Source organism: Squalius cephalus (genome assembly GCF_949319135.1).
Source record: "Squalius cephalus genome assembly, chromosome: 1".
NCBI lineage: Eukaryota > Metazoa > Chordata > Actinopteri > Cypriniformes > Leuciscidae > Squalius > Squalius cephalus.
The window spans coordinates 9,015,273-9,040,342 of NC_137122.1; the positions used below are offsets into that span (position 1 = coordinate 9,015,273).

At 40.5% G+C, this 25,070-nt stretch overlaps 1 protein-coding gene across 1 annotated transcript; it reads left to right on the forward strand.

Annotated features, from left to right (window-relative positions):
• Positions 1 to 1,299: 1,299 nt before the first annotated feature.
• LOC307171021 (GTPase IMAP family member 8-like) lies at positions 1,300 to 6,551 on the forward strand (the record flags this gene model as incomplete). Its single annotated transcript, XM_079892386.1, has 5 exons — positions 1,300 to 1,342; positions 1,895 to 1,927; positions 2,359 to 3,060; positions 5,419 to 6,087; positions 6,538 to 6,551. The coding sequence occupies 5 exons, from the start codon at positions 1,300 to 1,302 to the stop codon at positions 6,549 to 6,551; spliced, it is 1,461 nt and encodes a 486-aa protein (XP_079748512.1).
• Positions 6,552 to 25,070: the final 18,519 nt, after the last annotated feature.

A 25,070-nucleotide genomic window follows, 5' to 3' on the forward strand; every position in this document is an offset into this window, starting at 1 on the left:
AACAGAGCTGTTTTTGACCAGGTGAAATTAGTGTTTTCTTACAATACTAATGAGAATTTTTAATTAAAGTATATTACAAACTTTTAATTTAGACCCTAAAGAATCATATTAGCTTGTACAAAAATGGCATTATATGACCCCTTTAAAAAAATATATATATTGTTATTTGTCTCAATAATGCAAGAGTTAAAAATAAATGTCATATTTACCTGTGCCTATAACAGGTGATAGATAGATAGACTAATCCTTATTATTATATTAAAAAAAAAAAAAAAAAAAAAAACTTTAGTCACCAGCAGTGAGTCATTTTCTCTGTTCTTTTTGTTCTTTGATTAACTTTACTGACAGAAAGCTTTATTGGCTGCTGTCTCTTTAAGACCAGCTGACGGAGACGCGGATCTCACACACGTCTCATTCTCTCACAACTCTTCACGTTCATCATAAGACAGCTCTTATGTTATGAAGATACTCGACAAAACTGACATTTTGGCATAATTGTGTGTGTTATTGTAAGTTCAAGCACGAAAGATAACTGCATTCTGGCGTGCTGTCTGTACGCAAGATACTGGCGCGCGTCTTTCTGTATATGTGTGTGTGTCACAGTCACACTTTTGTCTTGTCGCACATGAATTGTTTAAAAGCATTTGCATGAATAAGAGATCATATAATGTAATATACACTTTTTTATATTCTGATTGGATAATTATCAAGATCGAGGCCAAGCCTTGTGTATACTATTTTTATGTAGCAGCGTACGTGACGAAAAAAAAAAAAAAAAAAAACTCCGATCACGGAGGGCCCCTCTCTGCGCAAGGGCCCCTGGGCACGTGCCCAGATTGCCCATATGGTAGATCCGGCCCTGTTCCTCGGACCCTGCCCGCACTCTTGAACGACCTCCTCTGCTTCGTCCCCGACCCCGGAGTGGACCTGTCCTCGAACCGACGATGCGGTACTTGTCACCGGAGTGTAACGTTAGTCCTCATCAGAGTCAACAATGTTTTCATCATGGAAACTCTTACATGCAAAACACCGTATATGTTATGACTCTTACACGAAATTCACCTTCATCACAGTTTAACTGATGGTAATGGAAAAACGTGTATCAATGCAACCTAGCTTTGCCTTATAAATATAGCTCGTTACCTATAGCCTAAATATAGCTCGTTACCGAATCAAACAAAATATATTTTAAACTTTACCAGTATCGATATGCTAGCTTGATAGTGAGTACTAAAAGCCATCATATTTGTTTATATTCATAGTGATAAAGTTAGGTATTTTATTACATGTGATTCTGACATGATGTCACTGCATGAACTGCGCTCCTCTCCACTCGTCTCAGGTAATAAATGCGTCTTCCAGCTGAGCGTTTGGTGTCGCGCGTTCATGTGTTTTGGGGGCGTGGCTTTGGAAGGAGCCCAGAAGGGAGGGGGTGGAGTGAATGGAAATAATGAGCTGTGTTTACAACAGTCGTGAGAGGTCTACAGACACTCGATTTTTATACTTTCTTTTTCAGAGTACTTACATTTTAGTTATGTATTGGTATATAAAGACAGTTTAAACAAATTTGGAATGTTTTTTTTTTCTGAACAGGATTACCTACCCTAGCTTTAAAGTAAAACATTTATGTTCAAGATGCTTCCTCTAGATAGTCTCATATATCCCATGCCTCTCAGGTAAAATTATCATGTTTTAAAGAGTAATATAACAAAATAATTTTAAGCATATATTGGGGATATCTTCAGTTTATATCATTTAGTTTCAATATTTATATTACAGTTCAACAGTATCACAGGTTTGGATGGCTAAGCTTATGGAAATTACAGTATATGAAGATGAAGCCATACACTAACAATAATGAGTATTATAAGCTCTGTGTTCTTGTGTTGTGTAGTAAGCACAAGTCCAGAGTTGGATCGTCCCAACAGTAAGTTCACTGAATGATCTTAAAGACAGCAACAAAAAAGTGTGATATGATGAAGACATTGGGCCCTATTTTAAGGATTTAAGCACCATGTTTGCATGGTGAACCATCACTGAACTTACTTAAGCTGGACTGTGATGCTATTTTCTTCTAGAAACATACTTTTTGCATTATTTTCCTGTTATCTCTGTAAAGCTGATTTGAAACAATCTGTATTGTAAAAAACGCTATTAAATAAAGGTGACTTGACTGATAAATCTATTAAGATAAGCTATTTAATGTAATATAAACTAAGACTGTAGTCACTTCTTAATGTTCAGTGTTGTGAATGCCAAACAATACAATTCACAAATTGACAAATATCTGTGTATATGTAAAGAAGTTTTGATATCGGATTTGGTTCTCTCTTGTGTGTGTGTGTGTGTGTGTTTCAGTGTATGATCTCAGGATTGTCCTTCTGGGGAAGAGTGTGTCAGAAAACAAAAGAGTGGGAAACTTAATCTTAGGGACAGATGTGTTTGACATTGAAGCTCCTCCAGTTAAAAGGAAGCTCCAGAAGTGCAGTCAGAGAGTCGGAAGAACATTGATGGACAGACGTGTGGCCCTCATCAACAGTCCTCAGCTGCTCCAGCCACATCTGTCACTCCGTCACATCACACAGACCGTGAGAGAGTGTGTGAATCTGTCTGATCCAGGACCTCATGTCTTCATACTCGTTCTGCAGCACAATGACTTCACTCAGGAGGACAGATACAGAGTGAAAACTGTCCTGAAAGAATTCAGCGAAGAAGCGGTTAAACGCACTATAGTGCTCACAACTGATAAAGAGACAATACGAACAAGGATAAGTTCTGTGGTTGTGGATAGTGTGGTCCAACAGTTAATAAAGGAGTGTGGAGAAGGGCATCTGCAGGTTGATGAAAGTAAACCAGAATGGCATTCGTTGATATTCAACATGATAGATAAGAAACTCAAGGAAAACCTGGAAGAATATCTCACATGTGAGATGTATGAAGATGTTAAAGGAACATCAGTGGATGAAGAGCAGAGCAGCTCAGAGGAAGAACATCAGGAGAGTTGTTTCTACAGAGATGACGGAAAACCCGAAGAGAGACAGAAAGAGAAAAGTGATGAAGGTAATTCAAAGATTTGGTTTGTTTTTGTTTTCAAAATTGTGCTTCTGAGATTATGATCATGAACTACAATTGCAGCTATAGAAAAAATACTGCCAGTATTTACTAAGCTTCCAAAAATATTTTAACACACAAATGTAGCGTATACGACTCTGGGTAAATGTGAATTAGCTCAAGAATATGGGGAATTCTGGGAATATTAATATTTATGACTCATGGTCATAATTCATAAGTCGCATGTACATTTATTTTATCAATTATCGAGATTACCTTGTTCTGTAACTGGTCTGACCAACCTTTAATTCGTCCAGCGAGTAAATGGAAGATCAGTACAGTTAAGAAGTGGTATTCACAAACTCCAAGAGAGTTTTATGTTCTGACATCAAACTTTCTGAGTTTATTAATTAAAACTACTCAAGTAGTCTATATATCGAGCTTTGTAGCTTATAATTGGATCTTTCAAGTTTCATTGACTTATAAGGTGGATTTTCAAACACAGAGACAGTGAAAAGTATTTATGAATTTTAATAAATGCAAAACTAGAGATTATATGAGCTACGAATATAAACGTACGTAAAAATGCAAACAATAAACAAACAAACATATAACCAAACAATAACATAAGTGATCAGAATGAAATGAAAGAAATAAAGAAATAAAGAGATAAGAGATAGAGGGTAATTTAATTCACAGACCTACAAGATAGACACCAGGAGTTCAGTGTTTAGATTTGAGAGATACTTGCGAGCTGTTGTACTCTTTCAGGGCGATGCTATAAAAGAGGCGCGCGTGTGCGCGTGTCCGCGTGTCCGGCTGGTTTGCGTCTGGCTTCGTCTTCTGGGTCGTTTCGCAAGACGATGTAAAGGCTCACTTGAATTTAACGTTACCGGAAAATAAGATTCATCTCCCAGGGCGGGAGAGGTTGCAAATCTTGGTTGCAAAGACGGCAGGCTTTTACATGACGCGGGCCATGTGTCCCAGAGGCCAAGGCAAGGCCTGTCCAGCTGGAGCAGCGCTGCACGTGGAGAAGGAGGAGGAGGTCAGGGACCGGAGAAGCGAGGAAGTGGGATCAGCGGGATCGATGAGAGAAGAGAGCAAAGAGTGGGGGTCTCGTCCTTTTAACAGACATCTGTTTTACGCCCTGTTTGTAACAACAGCCAATCAGATTTTGTTATCTGAAGCAAGAACATTTCCTTGTGTGAAGAGGAAGACGCCTACTTTGACTTTGTCATGTGAGAGGTAGAATTCGTATTTCCTCTTTCAGACAAGATACTACCCGTAAGAATACATTTCATTGTAATCTCATACATATATGTAATTCCGTGAGATCACTACGATTAGAATGATACCAGACATGGTGTACAGAATATGGGAATACAGGTATGCATTTCTAATGTAGGATTCTGAGCATTTTAGGAGTCAATTGATTTCTTAGGATAGAACATAGGAAATCTCAATCTGCCATGGAAATTATACACACATAAAAATACATATCAGAAACATGGTTCTTGGATCGCCTGTGTGGAAGTGTATGGAATGTGGGCTTGCAGGAAAAGGATGAGCAGCAGCTTTGGAGCCATAAAAGTTTATGACCAGGTGGAGGTCGTGTTACAAGACACTATTGAGTGATTTTCTTTCAATGAACCTTCAGAATTAAAGATTTTACTCTTAGCAACCCACATCTCTATTATAAAGCAAAGCTAATCACATACATACATATCGGAAGGTATACATTCAAGAGCCATATTTCTACATGAAGTGGCATTCAAAGGAGGTTTTGTGTGTGTGGGGGTGTGTGTTCTGGAATGTCATGAGGCTGTAAAGTCACAGGAAGTCCATGCTGAACTAGGGGGTTTTACAAGGGATTCTTAAAACAGGGTCCTCTTTATGGTTCAAATGTCCCTCTGGGGAAATTATTAACCAGCAAGGACATTTGACGATGTGTTTTGACGTCACATGATTCCTTAATTTGAAAAGCAGATGCCATTGTCGCTACACAAACTTGTCTGGGAGGACTTTCAACTTATTGATTGTATCTAGGAAAGTTACTAGCACTGTTTTACAAAAGGTAAATATGAGTGTAGGCTTATATTTATTAAACTCAAACTCAGAACTTAAAAGAACCTGACAAGGAACTAGAATACAAGAATTAATTGAGAAACAGTTAACACCTTGGACCAAACATGGCCCGAAAAAATAAATAAAGCAAAAATGTATTAAAAAAACAGGTCAATGAGAAAGACCCTAAACATTACACTTGCATTGTGTAGATGTAGATGCAGGCAGATATAAAATTAAAAATGCAATGATTTGGAATGAGTGTAAACATTGTATTCTAATGTCTCTTCATTTGTATTTCAGCAAATGTCTCTGGAAAACAGAAGCTGAACCTGGTGCTGTGTGGAAGTGATGGATCACCTATAGTCTCTGTGTCAAAAATGTTACGAGGGAAAAAAATAAATCCTTCACATGAGAGAGCAATCACTGAAGAGTGTGTGAAGAGAGAGGACAGGATTCATGGGCGTCTGATCAGTCTGGTGGAGCTTCCAGCTCTCGTTCAGCTCTCAGAGGAGGAAGTGATGCGCCAGACTCTCCGCTGTGTGTCTCTCTGTGATCCTGGAGTTCATGTTTTCCTCCTCATAGTTCCTGTTAGTCCACTGTCTGAAGAAAACAGAGCAAAAATAGAGAAGATCCAGAAAATATTTGACTCCAGAGTGCACTTCATGGTACTTTTCATAACAGATCTCAGTGTTGAAGGACCGGTGACAGAGTTTGTCAAATCCAGCACAGACTCTCAGAGGTTAATCAGTCTCTGTGGAGGTCAGTACAGAGTGATGGGGTTAAAGGAGCATGGACACTCAAGACAGATCCTAGATCTACAGGATTATATAGAGAACATGAAGACTAAACCCTATTCACTTCAGATGTATGTGAAAGCCCAAGAGAAAAGAGCCAGAAATGAACTGGAGGAGAAACTGAGTGAGATGGAGGAAAAAATGAAAGAGTTAAAAGAGAAGATTCAGTCAGAGGGTGAGTGGATCTTTTTGTACAAAATTCTGAACAAAAAAAAACCTGCACTTTTCTACTACATCTATACTGTAGGCAACAATCCACCTATGATGACAGACGAGATTAAACAGAAAATGTATATACTGCTTAAAAGTTTGCACATTTTTAAGCATTTATTATTTAACCATATTAAACTGTTATATGAACACATGTATATTATATGTTATATAAACACATACAGTATATACAGTATAATAAAAAGACACACACACACACACACACATATACAGTGAATATATATTAAGTTTTAAACTAGCAAAGAACATTTAAATGCACATGCAATTCAACAGCAAGCTCGTGCTTCTGATATTATCATACATAGCTTTGCATTAGCCACCATGCATTAATCGCATTTATAAGGAAAAACAAAACATTTTAACTCTCTACATTACTCTGCATTTATGTCTTTAGCAAAATATACTTAACTTTAGTGTGATAACAGCAAATATATTTTACATTGCTTTTTTCCACTACCATTAAAGGAGCTGTATGTAAGATTGTGGCCAAAACTGGTACTGCAATCACTGTATCCCCTCCCCCTCCCCCCTGACTCGAGGTTGCCAGATATGCTGCAGGATCCAGCAGGAACGTAGGCTGCTACAAGGAGCTGCAGCTGTGGTAACTAGAGCAGAGCTGGCAACCCGGATGCCCAAACACTACTGACTTCGTGATTGGTAGATAGGTGGAGGGTGGCGCTTCAGGCCAAAACACAAGATGACAACATCAACATCAGTTGAGGGCTGCAACTATAACTTTTAAATGACAATATCCTGGCCGTACTACTGTTGTCAGTGATATAAGTATTTGAAATGAACATGATTTATTAATGTCTAGTGACATATCAGGGCCATTTTATGATTAATTGATATACATTTCTTACATACAGCTCCTTTAACATGGGCCAGGGGCGTTTCTAGGTTTTAAAAACATCAGGGGCTGAGCCCAAAACATCAGGGGCTGGGGGTGGGTAACAAGATAACATGATTCGATACAGAGAATAATGTATATTGTAGGCATATATACAGGGAGCAGACTGGTTCATTAATTCAGCCCTGGCAATGTAGCCACACCAGCCCATATTACCACACAGACACACGCATTCAAATGTGAGGAAGTTAGTGGGGTTCAGGGACATGCTCCCCCGAGAAAATTTGGATTTCTCAGACCTACATATGTGCATCTTAAGGTGTTTGAAGGCCAAAAAAATTGGATAACAATAGCTTTAAAAGCATGTCAGTGGGCAGTAGCATAAATTATTTGTCAAGCAGAAAACAGATTCTTAAACATGAGAATGAGGATAAATCTTGTAATGAATGATCCACAGTACAAAATGGAAATGCACAATGTTTCTGCTTATTGTTGACATACACAATCACATATTCCAAACAGCAATGGCCTTAAATGAGAAATCTTTCAAGGGTTATTTTGCATAGATGTCACATTTCAATCAAACACCAGTGCAATATTTTTGTGTCCAGAGGCAAATGAGCAATTTATATATTAGCATTAACCCTCTGGGGTCTAAGGTGTTTTTGGGGTCCTTTAGATGTTCTGACATGCCCTGACATTTGTGTTTTTTTCAGTTGCTTATAAACATATTAATGGCAAAAAAAAATTGAAAAAATTTTATTGAAAAAACAATAAAAAAAAACTAAAAACTAAAACTAGTTATTGAAAAAACTAAAAACTAAAGTTTCTGAAATAAGGCCATAAAACACATTCTAAATATGTGCCAATAAGACTTTTGTCTAATGGATGTCATCGCCTAGTGTTTTTTCTTCAAAATGATGTGAAAATCACCCTGCCTTATCATTCACATAACACAATACATTGATTTGAATTTTGCAAAGCACTTTCTGTTTGGAAAGGCAATATGCGGAGTGGTTCACACCTGAGGAGACAATGGGGCCCGCATACTTAATTAGCCATTCATTCAGGTGAGTCACTGAGCCACAAGAATGCAAGAGCAACAGTTGGAAGCATCTCAATTTTTTTTATTTTTCCACATATTGTGCTTGCAATTTGGCCTATAATATCCAAGGAAAACATGTCTAGTAATTGTGCAGTTAATTCTCATACTGTATTTTCAGTTTTGGAATATTTATCCTCTCCCCAAATTTGTCACTAATAAAACACAATAAAAATTATTTAAAGAAAAGGCTTATATTTACCTTTTAATAGTTTGTTTACATCTACCTTGTAAATATATTTTTTTATTAAAAAGGTTACAATTACAACAACAATTCAAGTGTAATCTTTCTTTGTAAAAACTAAAGTATACATTTTATCATACATATTTCAAAGTTAAGGATTTGATTGATTATTTGATTACTTTATTTTTGACAAAACATACTATATTTAACATGAGCAAATATTGGCAAACAAAAGCTTATTTGAGGTGGCAGATATTTTACAGTAAAAATGTATAATCTATCCAAAACTAATCAACGAAATGTTGTCTTTCATACACTCACAGAAATATTTCACCCAAAATTTAAGATTTATGTAATTTTATTACATGACAAATTCCCATTTATATTTTTTTCATAATTTTAACACAAATCTACCAAATAAACTTTATACAATTTATTTTCATTAGGATAATAAAACCTATTTATTTTAAATGCATAATCCTCAGGTTTATGTAATTAGTTTATGTAAAGTGTAATTATTCTAAATTAATAATAAAAAGTTTATTTATTTAAAATACATAAAGTTTATTGTATAAATTGCATAATAATTAAGATAACTAAATCAGGATAATTAAAAAAGTTAAATAACATTTATTTGAATCATGTTTAATGTATGCTTATATACTAAACCAAATTAAACAATGCATCACATTTATGCAATTGTTTCCCCATCTTATAAAAAAAAAAATAGAATTAGACCAACTTGAAAATTCCAGATTTATTTATATTTTCCTTTGATACAAAACTCTGGATTGAGCCAAGTTAACATCAGCCAACATTTAGGAAACCATCCATGAACACACTTACACAGCCGCACTCGAACATCACATGACTGCTTGGACACCCAAAAAAATAAATAAAAAATAAAAATAAAACTTTACAGAGATCCATTTTCAGTTGCTATTGCTAATTAACGTATCATTAAAGAATTAGGAAATAATTGTAACATATTTCTGGGTTGGAACACGATGAGAAAAAAAAATGGGTAGGGGCTGTATAAGTTCATTATTGCCAGCCAAATCACTGGAGCAATTTCAGTTTCAGTGTCTGTACTTTTGGGGAAAGCTTGGTTGAGTCCAGGTCCATCAGGATTTTCTGGTACACCTCAAATGTACACTTCAGGCTTTTAGGGTAGCTCAAATTGAGCGCGTAGATCAGGCCATATAACATAACAAATGCATGAGTGACACTCTGCAGGTTGTGGAGAACCTCCACACCTTCCAGCACAACACAGACATCAGTGAAGCGTCCATCACCTTGACCATGATCCTCTGATTGTACTTTGTAGATGCCCATAGTCTTTCCTGCCATTTCTTCCTCTGCCTCTCTGGATTCAATGTCCTGGAATGTATAAACACACACTTAAAATATAATATTACACACACACACACACACACACAACTTTTCATTAAAGCACACAGCATATATGCATTCATGAGAATGGAATGGATGCAAGTTCAGGATAATAACCTTAAGACCTGATCACCCCATAAAAGCCTGGAAAAAAGTCACAAGGCTGTGGATAATGTTAACAACACAATGCATTTTTATCTCCAGTTGTGCAATTTCCTATTAATGTAACAACAACAATATAATATCTGAAAATTATCCAAGTATTAGTCTTGTTCTCACTTGATTATGGGTCAACCCTTCACTTGGGGTAAGGTTTTGTGCTTTAGAACGGAGGGATTTACGGGGAGACTGCAGAGATTTGTCTTCCAATGAAGCCGTTGACCTGCCACAAAAAAATGCAGTTAAAAAAAGTAACTAAAAATGGAGACGCTTCTCATGAATGCTGTGCACCTTTCTGCCAAGGTAACAATTTATAATCAAGTCAGGATGAGTGTAGTATGTCAGTCGTGGTCTGGTGGTTAGAGTGTTGGACTTGTAAGCAGAAGGTTGTGGGTTCAAATCGCAGTGCCAGCAGACAATGACTGAAGTGTCCTTGAGCAAGGCACCTTACCCCCATTTGCTCTACAGTGATAATTGGCTACTGGATAATACTTGTAAGTCGCTTTGGATAAAAGCGTCTGCCAAATTAATAAATGTAAATGTCCATCAAGCCTGAAACTTAAAGGGATAGTTCACCCAAAAATAAAATTTTTACTCACCCTCGTGTTGTTCCAAATCCATATCACCTCCGTTTATCTTCAGAACACAAATTAAGATATTTTGGATCTGATCCTCCCATAGACACCACTGAAAGTGCACATTCAAATTACACAAACCTACTAAAAACATAGTTAATGTAGTCCATGTGACATGGGTCACTCAATGTGAACATGATAAAGCAACAAGAATACTTTTTTTTGATCAGAAAGCTCTCGGATTAAATCCAAAATATCTTAATTTGTGTTCCGAAGATGAATGGAGGGGATACGGGTTTGGAACAACACGAAGGTGAGTAATTGATGACAAACTTTTCATTTTTGGGTGAACTATCCCTTTAAGAGTTCCATCCTCTAACTCCCTGATGAAGCGGTTTGTTCCAATGAAATTACTCTAATAAGCCGCAGGTGCACCATGACGTCACTTACTGCTATAAAGCTCATATCACTACATAAAACGATAGAGCTTACTCCTCATCCATCAGCCCCAACAGTAAAAAAATTCATGCTTGTAATTGTAACTTTATTTACTTTTTGACATTCGGCTTTGGCTTCGGCTTCACTGACTGCCTCAGATCCTCCGCTGCCTTTTGAGAGAGAGAGAGAGAGAGAGAGAGAGAGAGAGAGAAAAAATTATCTCCTTGTTTTTCTGTATAGACAGCAACCATAATTATACTAAAAGGTGTGCTAATGGATGAAGACAGAAATTACAATATCTTTGTAAACTACATTGTTAAAAAGATACGAGAACCCACCAAAAATCAAACTTTACATATTTTTAAAATCTATATGTGAAGTTACACCTGTAAGATAACAAGTGAATACAAGAGAAATAAATGAGAAGGAGAGAACGACAGTACAGTGGGGGACAACAGTGAAAGAGCAGGAAGGAGAGAAAAAGAGACTAAGAGGAGAGTAGGGTGGAGACTGAGGTAGGGAGAGGGCAAGTGAAATGGAAAACAGCTGATTAGTCCTTTACTAAAATGTCCACATACTTGCCATATCTTCAGAGACGACAAGAAGGCTTCCTTCTGTGCGATGTTCTCAAGGCGCTTGAGTTCATAAGCAGACAGTCCAGAACATGCATCCTGGTGATACAAGGCATTTCTTACTAAACATTTCCAAAATCATATCAATGCAGTAAAAATCGCTGGTTCATGAGCACTAGGAAATGCCTGTGTCCTCACCTTGTTGTTTAGGCGAGGATTGTAGTTTCTGGCGGAGAAGGGGCATGTGGGTGCCAGAACCCGGACAATTTCATCTTCAGGTTCCTCTGGACCAAGCGGATTTAATTCCCTCAGATTGACAGCTCTACCACCATTTACCTTGCATGATTTTTTAATTCAAAACAACCCAATGGACTCAATGTTGAAATACTGGTGGTCAATGTGTCATCATGTCCACTCCATTCTCATGAACACCCAATATTATCTAGATGGAAATAATTACCGGCACACTATTCCGATACATACCACATATTCTTTAACAAGTGTGTCCAGGTCTTCATTGAGGTAGAAGCTCAGACAGCTCATCACACAATCTCGCCTCACATTGATATCTTCATTCTGGGGGAAAAAAACAATCTGTTAAAGCCAACAGATTCAAAGACATTTCTCTTCTTGACCACATCAGTCACCTTGTTTTACACTGCAGACTCCTTAAAATAAGATGATTGTTACATCTTTCTATCAAACAAGTAAACTCCCGTTGATTTCAGTTTTAATTGTTGTTTAATTTTATTATTCTATATACAAGGCTTTAAAGTATAAAAGGCTAAAAACAAGTTTCAATAACACTGTGTAAGAACAATGGGTCGTACATTAATATTAATATTAGCTCAAATGATCTATAGGGAATTTTAATAATTAATCATGAATATGATTAATATTTTGTATGTTACAGTTACATTAATTTATCGCAGCTGAACTAGATTGATATATGAACGATTACCATAACGGGTTATGGTTCGTCATTAATACATCAATTGTTCTTATTTCAGCTCGAAGTTATGGGATAACTTTAATGGAATTAATTTAGTTATCAAACAATCTGTTTGTCCAGCGAACAGATTGTACGTAAGATTAAATTAACTCTCAAGGAAAATTATCCTTCTTACAAACACGAGAAAGAGTATCTTTTCCAGGCCTTGAAAAGACACTCTCGGTGTTTGTAGACTAAAATTAGGTTACTTAAATCGTAGCCTACCAAGATAAAGCATATAGCTAAGATCGAACATTTCAGGGACTAAGTAACATGGGCAATTAAATCAGAGTCAGTCAATGGCATATGGAATTTAATAATTGGACCAATACATCGAACTAAGGAATATATCAAACTACACAATACACACGGATTATATGTCTATGTACATCAAATACAGTTAAACAATACAAGATAATGAATAACGAAAATGAGAGAGAGAGAGATAGATAGAGAGAGAGAGAGAGATCGGAAGATGCGAGAGATGGAGAGAAGGATGGGGGACGAGATCGGAAGTGAAAGCAAAAATCTGCGATCAGAGATCGCAGTTGGCTATGGCAAAATCACAGACAGTAACCCTTAAGACACAACAAAGAAATCACATCATAAGTTCAATTCAATAATCGATACTTGCATGGCATATGGTTCTCTTTGTATGAGGTGTGTAGGACCGCAGGGTTCTGCGTGTCTTTAAAAGCAGCGCGAGTCGTCTGAGGGGAGGCGTGCGCGTGCTGTCTTCCGGCGCGCGTGCGAGCGCGGGAGCTTCAAAGAGTTGCCGGGAATGATTCAGGCTAAGTTTATTCAGCTCGTGAATGAACAGAGGCGAAGAGGAAAACGAAACTAGACTATAGAAAAACATAAAAGAAATAAATAAAAAGAAAAGAGAAGCAGGCCGAAGCCGGTCCGGACTTGGGTTTTGGAGGAGGAAGGAGAGTAGCGTAGGCATGAGAGAGAGAGAGGTTTTCTGAGTCGGTCTTTTATGGACAATATGGGTTGACGCCTCTGTTCGCGCGAACAACCAATGAACGTCCAAAGGTCTGAAGCGGGAAAAATGTCTTTGTCTTAGTTCCCAGTTTAATTTGCATGTTTTATGGCAGCGTTATTATGTGATCAGTTATACTCTAACGAGGGTAAACATAGTATCATACATTTTACCAGATCCTGATGCATACATTTGGTTCCAGTACAAGGAGAGCTTTACGTGGATACCGAATTAGATATGTTTCGAAGGTACACGTCGAGATAGATTATTATTCTGTAAAAATAAGCTTAAAAGTTAAACTAACAACCTAGGAATAAAATGAACCCAACATGTGGTGTACATTGATAAGTGGGCATTGAAGATTGGACTTTAGAAAGATCCACATGGCATATCTATGATTGAAAAAGGGTGCACATCTGAAACATTATTCCTTTACGGTTTACAAGAATACAAAAACCCATCACAGAGAAGAACAATCATGAAAAAGAGAAATTACATTCAGGCTTACATATTTCTTCAATGGTTATACATATAAAACATCTAGGATGAACACCTAATTCTGCTCTTCTGGCTAACATTCCGTTAGGTAATAAAACACAGTTCCACACAGGGGGGAAGGGATTGCCAGAGAATGTTAGTGAACCCTCTCTAACTAAAACACTATTGATTAAAGAATACATTTCAAAACCACACCTCTAGAAAATCATAATTATATGGTCAAACGAATTAATAAAACATGCGTACAGGAAGATCAAACCCAAATCTGAGTTACATACATTAAAACTATATTTCTATAGGAGGATGTTTGTGTGTGTGTGTGTGTGTGTGTGTGTGTGTAGAAGGTTTCAAGTTTCGTTATCTCTCTGTGGTCCAGAGAGGGGAAAGGGGGGGTTTGGAATGTCTCTGAGGTGACATTAGTGTCGTAAAAGTCAATTGGTTCCAGTCTTTATGGAGCCAAAGCCTGATTTGCACTCACGAGTTCAAAGTGCACCAGCTTTTGTATTCAGGAAGAAATGTTTTTAGCAACACAGAGTATTTGAATTTGTTAATTCAAACCAACGACGAATGATTCGATAGCCAATGTTGTTACAACTGATATTGTTTTATATCAATGTTTATGGAAGAGTAATAAGGTATTTTATACTACTAATTAGGTAAAAAATCTTGGTAAAATTAAGTTTTTGCTAGGTACCTCAGTAAAGCTCACAAACGTCAGAGGTCTGAGAAAAAAACTGACATGATCTTCCCAAGCTTCACAGATGACACAAACCATATAGTTATCAGATTAGACAAACACATACATTATTCATCTGGCCCATTATGGCGCTGATCTTTCTTCCTGCAGCCCCACCTTTGGCATTAAAAATCTCTATCAGTTTGCCAGAGTGACGGTCCAGTTCTCCAAGGAATTTGGAGGTCAGAGGTACAGTTGTCAGTCGCATAAATTCAAAGTTGATCTGTAAAAGACAACACATAGGATTCTGATTTTAAATGTTTGTAAACATTGATAGAACAAATTACTACACTTCACACTTACCTCACAGACGTCAAAGAGTGCCGGCCATCTGTCTAGAAACTCTGCAATTGCTGGCTCCTGAAGAACCTCTTGCCTCCTTATTGAAAAAGTATGCTGCATCATTTTCTTTATCTCAGCCTCATCTTTTTTCTTCTTTTTTACTTCTGTCAGTAGAGCCACTCTTTTTGCCTCCATACTCTCTCTTGTTTCACCGCTGGGCATGCTTGGACAGAAATTAACTTCTGCCTTCCTGGGCTTTTTCACGTTAGCAGCAAGCTTCTCCTGGCCTATTTGTTTATTTTTCAAAGAGTTGACTGTAACCTCAGGATGTCCAGCTCGGCTGAGAAGAAAAACATTTTAATAAATAGACTTCTATGACTCTGTTGAATTGTAATTTAATTTCTTTCACCACCTTGCGCCAGCATAAATTGGTTAATGCAGAAGAAAGGGTGCTTCGGATGGAGTCAAAGCTGATTAAAACATACCTGAGTTTTGATCTGAAGTTCATCATCTTTATCTTTAAGTAGTGCTTCCAACCGCAGTAGCCACTGCGAGTTCCTTTTTCCAGAAGACATGGGTGAGACTGTACCAAAGCCTTGACGACCTCCTCCAACTGCTCATCTTTTGGATACACTGTGTATTTTATGATTTCTTCAGCTAAGCCCTCAAGTATATCTGATACCCCTTTTCCACCAACAAGAACCGGGTGCTGATTCAGAGCCAGAGCCAAAGCTGGTTCAGAGTTGGTTCGACTGACGAGCTTACTAAGAACCGGTTTGCCTTTCCACCGGCTAGAGAGCCACAACAGAGCCAGATCTTACGTCACTGTATACGTCTCATGTTGCCCAGCAACCGCTAGTGCGGTAGCGCCAAACACAAACACGCCAGGCTTGTTCGAGATGCATCGGCTTCTCGCAGATCGATCGCCGCATGACATCAAAGCACTGCGATAGCGATCTAAAAGCACAAGGAGTCGTATGCTCTCCAAACACTCCCGCAGCTCCGATCGGTCCTCGCCGCTCCGATGCATCTCGAACAAGCCATCAACAATAACGGACGTTGCAATACTATGGATGCTCATGGGTTTGCAAAAATACATCGGAATCCAGCGCGTTCGTGCAGCTCGCCGTAACTTACATAGACGGATATTATAATCGAGCTGCTATTAGCTCGACTAGCTGCTATTTAAAAATGGCGGTCACAAGTTTCTATTCGTCTTGTTGGTCACGGTAACCCCGCCCCCAGCCTCTGACGCAAGCGGTTCTTTCTTGGCTCCGTTCTAGACCCTGCAATGATTTGGTGCTACTTAAGAACCAGTTTTACTGGTTCGGAGCTGGTGCTTTGGCGGTGGAAAAACAAAGAACCGATTTGAAACTAGGCTCTGGCTCCGAACCAGCACCAGCTCTGCCTTGGTGGAAAAGGGGTATGATTGGACTTTTCGAGTAGGAGATAGCGAAGTTCCACGTGCATTGAACTCATTTTGTCCAGTCTGGAGCATCATCTCAGCACAGTATGAGAAGCGAGGTATAACAAAGAGATCGGGCCAAGAAGAACACCGGGTCTCAGGTGATGACACGATGATGGTATCACTGCTGCTGTAGGAATCTGAATCATTTGCATCATGTGAAGCGGAGCTTACACTGGAAGGAGTACCTGGGACTGTGGGCCTGGCATCTCTTGTGAGTGGATTAGAGCTAGTTGTCTCAGAAGGCATGTATACAACTTTTACAGTGGCTTTATCTTCAAGTTCTGAAGTTAACATAAGGTTCATGAACTGATCGTTCATTTCTCTGTCTTGGAACTGAAGCTTGAATGGCTCAGTCACTTGAAAGAAATTCTTAATTTGAGGAGCCTATTCATCCAAGGTGTTTGGTATTCCTGATTCAATGATGAGTTTTCTTGCATCGCCTTCACCTCCGAAAAGGACTCTGAAAGTCACGCGTCCTGGCATTCTGATTTGCTAATCTAAAGAGAAAGAGTGGACAGGTAATAGTTTGGTTATTTAAACACTTATACACCAAAGTAGAAGGCACAGACAGGAGACAGTCTATAACTGATAAGTTAAAATGCTTAAAATGAGCCAAATGTCAGGATTTAATTTTCTTGTTTTAAACAAAGATAATCTGCCAAGGACAGAGTAACATTGATTTGCTTTAATAGAATAAATATAAAGAAATAAGGGATTCTTTTTGTTAAATTCGGCAAGGTTATTTTACTTTCTTATAATTGGTTCTTTGGTGTCCATTCTTTCTCTTTTTGTTAAATTTAATTTTGAAGTTTTTTTTTTTTTTTTTTTTTTAAACTTTAGGGGAAAAAAATGTGGTTTCATGTAAAAATGGCATAAGATTTTCTAAAGTTTGTGAAGCTGCATCACATTTGCGGCTCTAAACGGGTTTAATTTAGCGTGGCCGAAGGGTAAAGTGGCTCGTTAGATCATAAAGGTTGCAGTCACAGCAGTGAAGCATATGAGAATCATACCTTTGATGACTATATGTCTTTTCAGTGTCACCATGCGTCTAGATCCGACTGTGTAGGCCACAAGTGGGTAGCAATCTCTTAGCTCCTCAAACTGAACAAGGGCAACCTTTCTATCTGGTGACAAAGTCAATTGAAAGGCCCTAAAATGATCCTGATACCAAGCAAAATACAAACGAACTATGAAGCTCAACTCATCTCCTACTATACACATGTTTAGAATTTCTGCAAATTCAGGCACTCCAGCAGTTGAATCACATACAACCAGCATTCCATTTCTGTAGTTGATACCCTTAGTCTTGACATTCTTAGCAAGATTAACTTGACTAATGTCTGGATATTTCTGTCTTAGAGCCACTACGATCTCCTCATTCAGAACATCAATAGGGATTGTGGAGATATTTGTCACTTCCAGATTTGAAGTACTGAGACTAGATGAATGCAAATGGTAACTGATTAATTGCTGGTGTTTGGTTGCCAGAGTAAAAGCAATATTCTTGAAATTATTTGTGTGCCGGGCAACTTGTTTAAAAAAACTATGTTTAGCCTCAAATCTTATTGTCCATAAACCCACAAGAGGGCCAAAGCATGTGATCAAGTGCGAGTAGTGCTCAAGATAGTGGTGTTTAGGTTTCAGTGTTTCACCAGGGATTAGCTCAAGTAGTCTCTCCCTGTGCTCCGACACTTTGACATCAAGGTAGGCGATTGTCTCTCTGGTGTGAACAGGTGCCACAACTAACTCTACAATTTCCTTCAGGTCTAGTATAACTTGCCAGGCAAGCTCTTCTTCTGGTACGAGGTCTCCTATCAGAAATGGAAGGAAACGTATAAGGCACCAATTCTCATGAGCGTTGCCACCTACTGTCTTCCTCCTGAAATAGGTGTGTGGTATAGGCTGAGGCCGATTCTTTTTGTCGCTCCACTTGAAAGGAAACTTGAGGATACGTGTGTTAAGAGACTCAAGACTGAAATACTTTTTAGAAATCAGAATGTTCAAACACAGTGCTAGCTCAAATGGGACTATCCCTTCAAACAAATCATGCACTAAGTCTGGGGGATAGCCTGTGCTGACATGAAAATGTTTGAGATGCTCAGTTAAAGGGCAAGCTCGCTTCACTCCAAAGCAACTTGTTTCAGTGTCCTGTGCAGTCTTCAGATGTGTGCCATGTATTTCTTTGGATCTCAGAGAAAATGCACCACAATAAACATCAGTTGTCTGGATCTCTTCTTTTTGAGCAGTACAAAAGCGACAAATGTAATGCCCCGAGAAGCTTTCTAGAAAACCAGCCAAAGAATGGGCACCCAAATTGTCAGCAACTACACAGTACACTGTGCCCTTGACAAAAATTCCTAACTGTGAAACATAAACACCGTGCTCTTCTAATGTGACAAGATCATGTAATAGTGGCTCTAATATGTTTTTATATCCATATGTCTTTACATAATTACTCTTGCACAAAACTGCTAAATAAATAGAGGTGAGTGCTGAGTGGGAACCGGGTTCCAAGTTATTGAGAATCCAATATATGCTGCACAACTTGTGTTTCTTCCTTGAAGTGCCCAAAGGATTACACAATTCAAAGTCATCAATGTATAAAGTTAAACAAAACCTTAACTCGTCACTTGACAGGAAAGGGTTTTCTTTGAAGTAGGTACCATCTCTTATGGAACGATACTCCTGGTTTTCAAGCTGATTCGTGTTACTACCCTGTGTTCTGCAGCTATCAATAACACTATTCAACACTTGAGGAGAATTGAGTATCTTCTATAGTAGAAAATATTAGATGAGAGGTGAAGGCAGAAGCGCACCTTGTACTTCAAATATGAGTGGTTTTAGATAACCAACTGTAGAAAATATTAGATGAGAGGTGAAGGCAGAAGCGCACCTTGTACTTCAAATATGAGTGGTTTTAGATAACCAACTGTACTCTTAATAAAGGGAATAGCTCCTAACCCTTGATGCATAACTAGATGGACTGACTCCTCTCAGCCTGAGTCCTAATGTAGGAACCTCAAAGGCTACGACCTTGACCATCCGACACATGCGATGGAGGATGGAATACCTGAAGAATCTTAACATTGCCTACAAGTACCTCAGTACCGGGCAAAAATAACGTTGAGTGGCTCCCACGCTAGCAAGTAAGAGGGGGCAGCACCACCACTCTTCCAGGGAGTAAGACGAGCAGGAAGCAGACTCAATAGATTCTCCTATATATACTTATATATTCTCAAATATATAATCGTATACTTCATCCACAGGACATGATGGGTGCCAGGGATACCCCATCAGCCTGAAGCCAATAGGCTGGATGAAAAGGATCCATTCTCCAATCTACAGGAACATGGAGTTTCAGTGGGAACGTCCCTTCAAGAACACCCTTAAAGGCTTGCGGAGGGCACTGAAGGCCGCCACAGAGGCCCTAAGCATGAACAGGAGATCCCGTTAGAGAGCGGGATGGAACACCAGAACTGAAGCCAGTGGGCAGTAATACACTGGGTTCGATGCCCTCCCTAACTTAATTGTTTAGTTCCTAGTAGAGTGGGGTTCTAGTATGGATGTCCTGACCACCTCGGTGGAAAGGGCAACCTAATTATGGGTGGGACCCCCTCAGGGGCCAGACCCATAGTCTCCATAACTCTGGTCGGGGATGAAATAATATAACATCAGCCTGAGACAGAAGATCTCTCCTAATAGGAATTTTCCATGGAGGACTCTCCAAGAGACTAATAAGGTCCGAAAACCAAATTTGGGCCGGCCAGTACGGAGCTACAAGGAGTAGTCTCACTCCGTACCTCCTGACCCTTTCTAGAACCCCAGGGAGCAGAGCGATCGGGGGAAAAGCATACAGATGTGACCTCAGCCACATCTGTACCGTGGCATCCAAGCCCAAAGGAGCTGGATGTGAGAGAGAGTACCAGAGCGGGCAATGAGAGTTCTCATGAGAAGCGAACAGGTCAACCTCCGCCCGGCCAAACTCTCTCCATATAAGCTCAACCACTTCAGGGTGGAGCCACCATTCCCCGGGCCTCGGCCCCTGCCTCGACAGGATGTCTGCTCCCATATTTTCAACCCCAGGAATATAAATAGATCTGACAGAGAGAAATTTGTCCTGGGACCAAAGAAGAATTTGATGCGCCAGTCAAACTAAGAGGGCGAGATCTCAAACCTCCTTGGCGGTTGATATAAGAGACCACCGACATATTGTCTGTCCTAACAAGAACATGATGGCCTCTGAGGTCTACAAGGAAGTGCCTCAGGGCAAAAAATACAGCCAACATCTCCAAGCGATTAATATACAATGTGAGATGATGGTCTTTCCAAGTACCTCGGGTGTAACGGCCCTCCATAACCGCACCCCAGCCCGTGAGGGACGCATCCGTGGTCAGAGTTTTTCTCTCACATGGTGCTCCCAAAACCGGGCCCTGAGACAGGAACCATGGTTTCTTCCATACGACAAGAGAACGAAGGCATCTGCGCGTAACTCTGATCGTACGAAAAGGGTTTCCCAGAGGAGAAAATCCCTTGTTTCTGAGCCACCACTGCAAGGCCCTCATATGGAGCAGACCAAAGGGTACTACCGTGAAAGCTGCAGCCATAAGACCCAAAACTCTTTGAAAGTGTTTGACAGTTATAGCCTGGCCTAACCTAATACTCTTCATTGTGTTTAAGATAGTATTTATACAAGCAGGAGACAATTGTGCCCGCATTGTGACTAAGTCCCACTCTACTCCCAGGGACGTAGTCCTCTGAAGAGGAGTTAAGGAACCTTTCTTGACATTGAGTCTCAACCCCACGCACCTCAGATGGCGCAAAACAACATCTCGATGTTGAATTGCTAGTTCTTTTTGACTGAGCCAAAATGAGCCAGAACTGATGAACTGATGCGCTTTTCCCCCCAAAAGCGGATCTCGGAAACTTCCTGTGATGGGGTTAGAAGGGAAAGAGGAGTTAAGGAGCTTGTGGATCTATCAAGACAGACCAGTCCTCGGAGCTGGTCTGACTGACAGTCGGTAACTTGAATCTGAACCCCCTCGGAGGTTGATCCAGTACCCTGAGATCCAAAATAAGGCCTAACTCCCCCCCCTCATAGGAACTATGAAGTGCCAGCTGTAGAACCCGGGCTCCCGTAACCAAGGAAGAGCCCACTTTGAGGTTTCCTGTGTTAAGAGGGACTAGACTTCCTGTTCCAAAAACTGACCCTGCTCGGGACTGGCCGACATGTGAACCACCCTTAGTAGATAATATTTGTATATTAGCTCCACCATAAGCAGGACCCCCTAGGCTATATTTTGAAGACCCCTCGGGGTGTCTAAATATGCCATTATGGGGACCAGTCCCTCGAGACTGGCCTCGGCTATAAATTTCCAAATGGCTTTGGTGACCTGAAGCAGCTAACTGGCAGGAACTAACCGAAATATGCTCTCTACAGACCTCCTGAGAGGCGGCGAACTCGACAGTGCCGCAACGTCTTCGGGCAGATACTGCGATTTGTGTTCGCTGGAAGCCGATGTGTCCCGAAGCGCCATCGGCGGCGGGAAGCAAACATCGATTTCCTAAGGGCTGCATAAGGGGGCGAGACTCCTGTACTCGCTCTCCTGGGGGAACGCCCATAAGGGTCTGCGTGTTACGACAAGACCTCTTAGTTGAAGCCTTCTTAGCCCGAGAGACAATCCTCAGACCTGTCTTCGGTATGGAGAGCTTCGTGCGAGAATGTTTCTTCTGGCCCCAAGCCTTATACGGGGGGGGCACGAGAGGAAACCTTCTCAAAATATGAGGAGCTGGTGGCTGTCCCATGAGGCTGCCCCCTGGCAGCAACCCCATGAGACCTGGACTGACAACTGGGGATAGCTGATTGTCGCTCTGCCTCCTGAAGCCTCTCGACAACGGTTCTTGCCGCGTCGCCAAAGAGGCCAGAAGGTGAAAGGGGAGCATCGAGAAGGAAAGCCCTGCCTTTCTTCCCGATCCACAAGCGAATAAGCCATAAATGTCTCTCTGAGACGACTAGTGCTGCCATAGAACGGCCAATAGCACGGGCCGTCTCTTTAATAATACGGAGAGATAAGTCAGATACTCTACGATATTCAGTAATATAGAGTGAGACCTCCCAGTTATCATCCACCTGCTTGAGGAGGTCAGCCAGGTATGCCTGTAATAACCCCATCGTGTGTGGGCATGCACCAGCTCGACCACCGCCATATATGCTTTCCCTAACAAATTCGATGTACGAAATTTGGAGGGAAGTGTCTGAGCTATCAGGGGTGACGCAATGTCAGGGAGAAAATATTTCGCAAAATATTCCTCAACCTGAGCCATCACCTAATAACCATTTTCATTAGATTCCCTAATGGATGAGTAAATATATACATGGGGGAAAATAATTGAGATGAAAATGGATTTTTCCACGATCTTGATACCTCAGTATGGAGATCAGTGAAAAAGGGAAGTCTCTGACACGAAGATTGTGACTGGGTCTGCAGGAAGCGCTCATTCATTTTATTTTTCTTAGTCGCTTCCTGCTTATTATATGGCTATTTAACATTTAATTTAACCACTGCCCTGATTACAACCTCCAGCAACTCCTCACTAACGGGAATATGGGGTGGCGAATCCCCCTATCCACGTGATTCAGTGTTAATAGATAATATCTAACTCCTCGGAGCCAGATAAATCAAACGCTGTGTCTTTAACACGGTCGGAAGAAGCCGCAGCGCGGGTGTAACGGAACAGCTGCGGTGATGAAATGCTGGCTGTATGTATACTGGCCTAATCCTCCGGTCAGAGAAGACGCAGCAACTTCTTTCCTTTAGATGAATTTATTGGTCTTTTACAACTCTACAGGGCACTGTAATATGTGTATGTGTGGTTTGTGATGCCTGCAGAAAATAACAACAGTAAAATAATATTAATACTAATTAAAGTTCAGTGGCATCAATGGTAATAATGATAAAATAACATTAATTACAACAGATATGAACAGTGTGTAATACTGCAAATCGCCACTAGGGGTCAGTGTAGGATCATTAAACAACACCACAGCTTCGCGCCACGGGTAGGTCACGTGACCAAGCTAAACTGAAAAAAACCCTGTCAACTACCGATCTGTAATTTGACACATTAACGTCAAAATAATAACGACCTCAATAAACAAAGCTACACAGCTAAATAAACAGTAGAATAAGGAAATAAAATGTGAGGTAATTAACTACATGTCGGGCCGTCTGTTTCACGGGGCTCAGCAACACATGCTAAATAGGAAGTTAACAAATAAACATATTACCCCGGTAATATTAATAGATCGCGCCACATTCCAATATATAAACAACATCTACTCATCATGTAACTTACATCATCACCGACGCACACTGTTGTACAAAGTAATAATGAAGACCACGGACTGTCGGTGGAAGGCCAACTATTGACTACACAGGAAAATTTCCCCGAACACACTGCGCATGCGCAAACAGTCCCTCAGACTCTGTATGAAGCAGCTTGCTGTGACGTGACCTCCTCACAGCAGGGAATTCACAACAGCCGCCCCCACATTCATGTATGAATGTGTAGAAGAAGTACAAGTCCCTGCTGTTGTTAAAGGTCCCTGTTGCACACGTGGTCCTCTGGCATCTTGGGGAGAGGTACTAACTTGGTAACCGGACGAGTGTAAACTGCCCCCTTGATTTTGACATCCGCTGAACGAACTGTCCCATCTCCACTGGGATGAAGTTTAATGACCTTTCCTATGGGCCAAAGTGCCCTAGGAAGCTGGGAATCTACTACCATAACCACTTGGTCTGCAGTGAGGGCAACAGTAGGGGTCCTCCACTTATGGCGGCGCTGAAGGTCAGGAAGGTACTGGTGGGTGAATTGGCTCCAGAACCGGTCTGCCAGGATTTGGCTATGTCTCCAACGGCGGTGGCCTAGAAGATCACTGGAACCATATGCAGCCTGTGGAAGCGATGCGTCGTGCCGCCCCATCAGCAGCAAGTTAGGCGTTATAGGATCGGGGTCAGCCAGGTCGGAAGAGGAGTATCCCAAAGGCTTTGAATTAAGTATGCCCTCTACTTCCACGAGGACAGTCGCCAACACCTCCTCTGATACGACTTGATCCCGCAACACAACTTGGAGGGAAGCTTTCACTGACCTTACTTCCCTCTCCCACGCGCCACCGAAATGGGGTGAAAGAGGAGGATTGAATTTGAATGTTATGCTTTGGTCGGCCAACTGTTGCTTCAATGTGGGATCGAGATCTTCCAGTGATTCTTTGAGCTCTCTGTCTCCCCCCCGGAAGTTGGTACCTCGGTCACATAAGATCTCGTATGGCTTGCCTCGTCTTGAGATGAATCGGCGCAAGGCCAGTAAGAACGAGTCTGTGTCCATGTGTGGCAACAGATCCAGGTGGACACATCTTGAAGTAAGACATTTAAATATAATGCCCCACCGTTTCTCGTGCCTTCTTCCGATTTTCACTGTATAAGGCCCAAAACAGTCGACTCCGGTGGACCAGAACGGGGGTTTGTTGATCCGGAGCCGCGCAGCAGGCAGATCGGCCATCATTGGTGTTACTGGGTTGCTCCGCCACAAACAGCATTCTGCACAGTGTTTCTGGTGTTTCTTAATTACCTGTCGACCACGTAAGATCCAGTAATTTCTCCGGATCTCAGCAAAAGTTCTCTCAGTACCAGCGTGGTGCAGA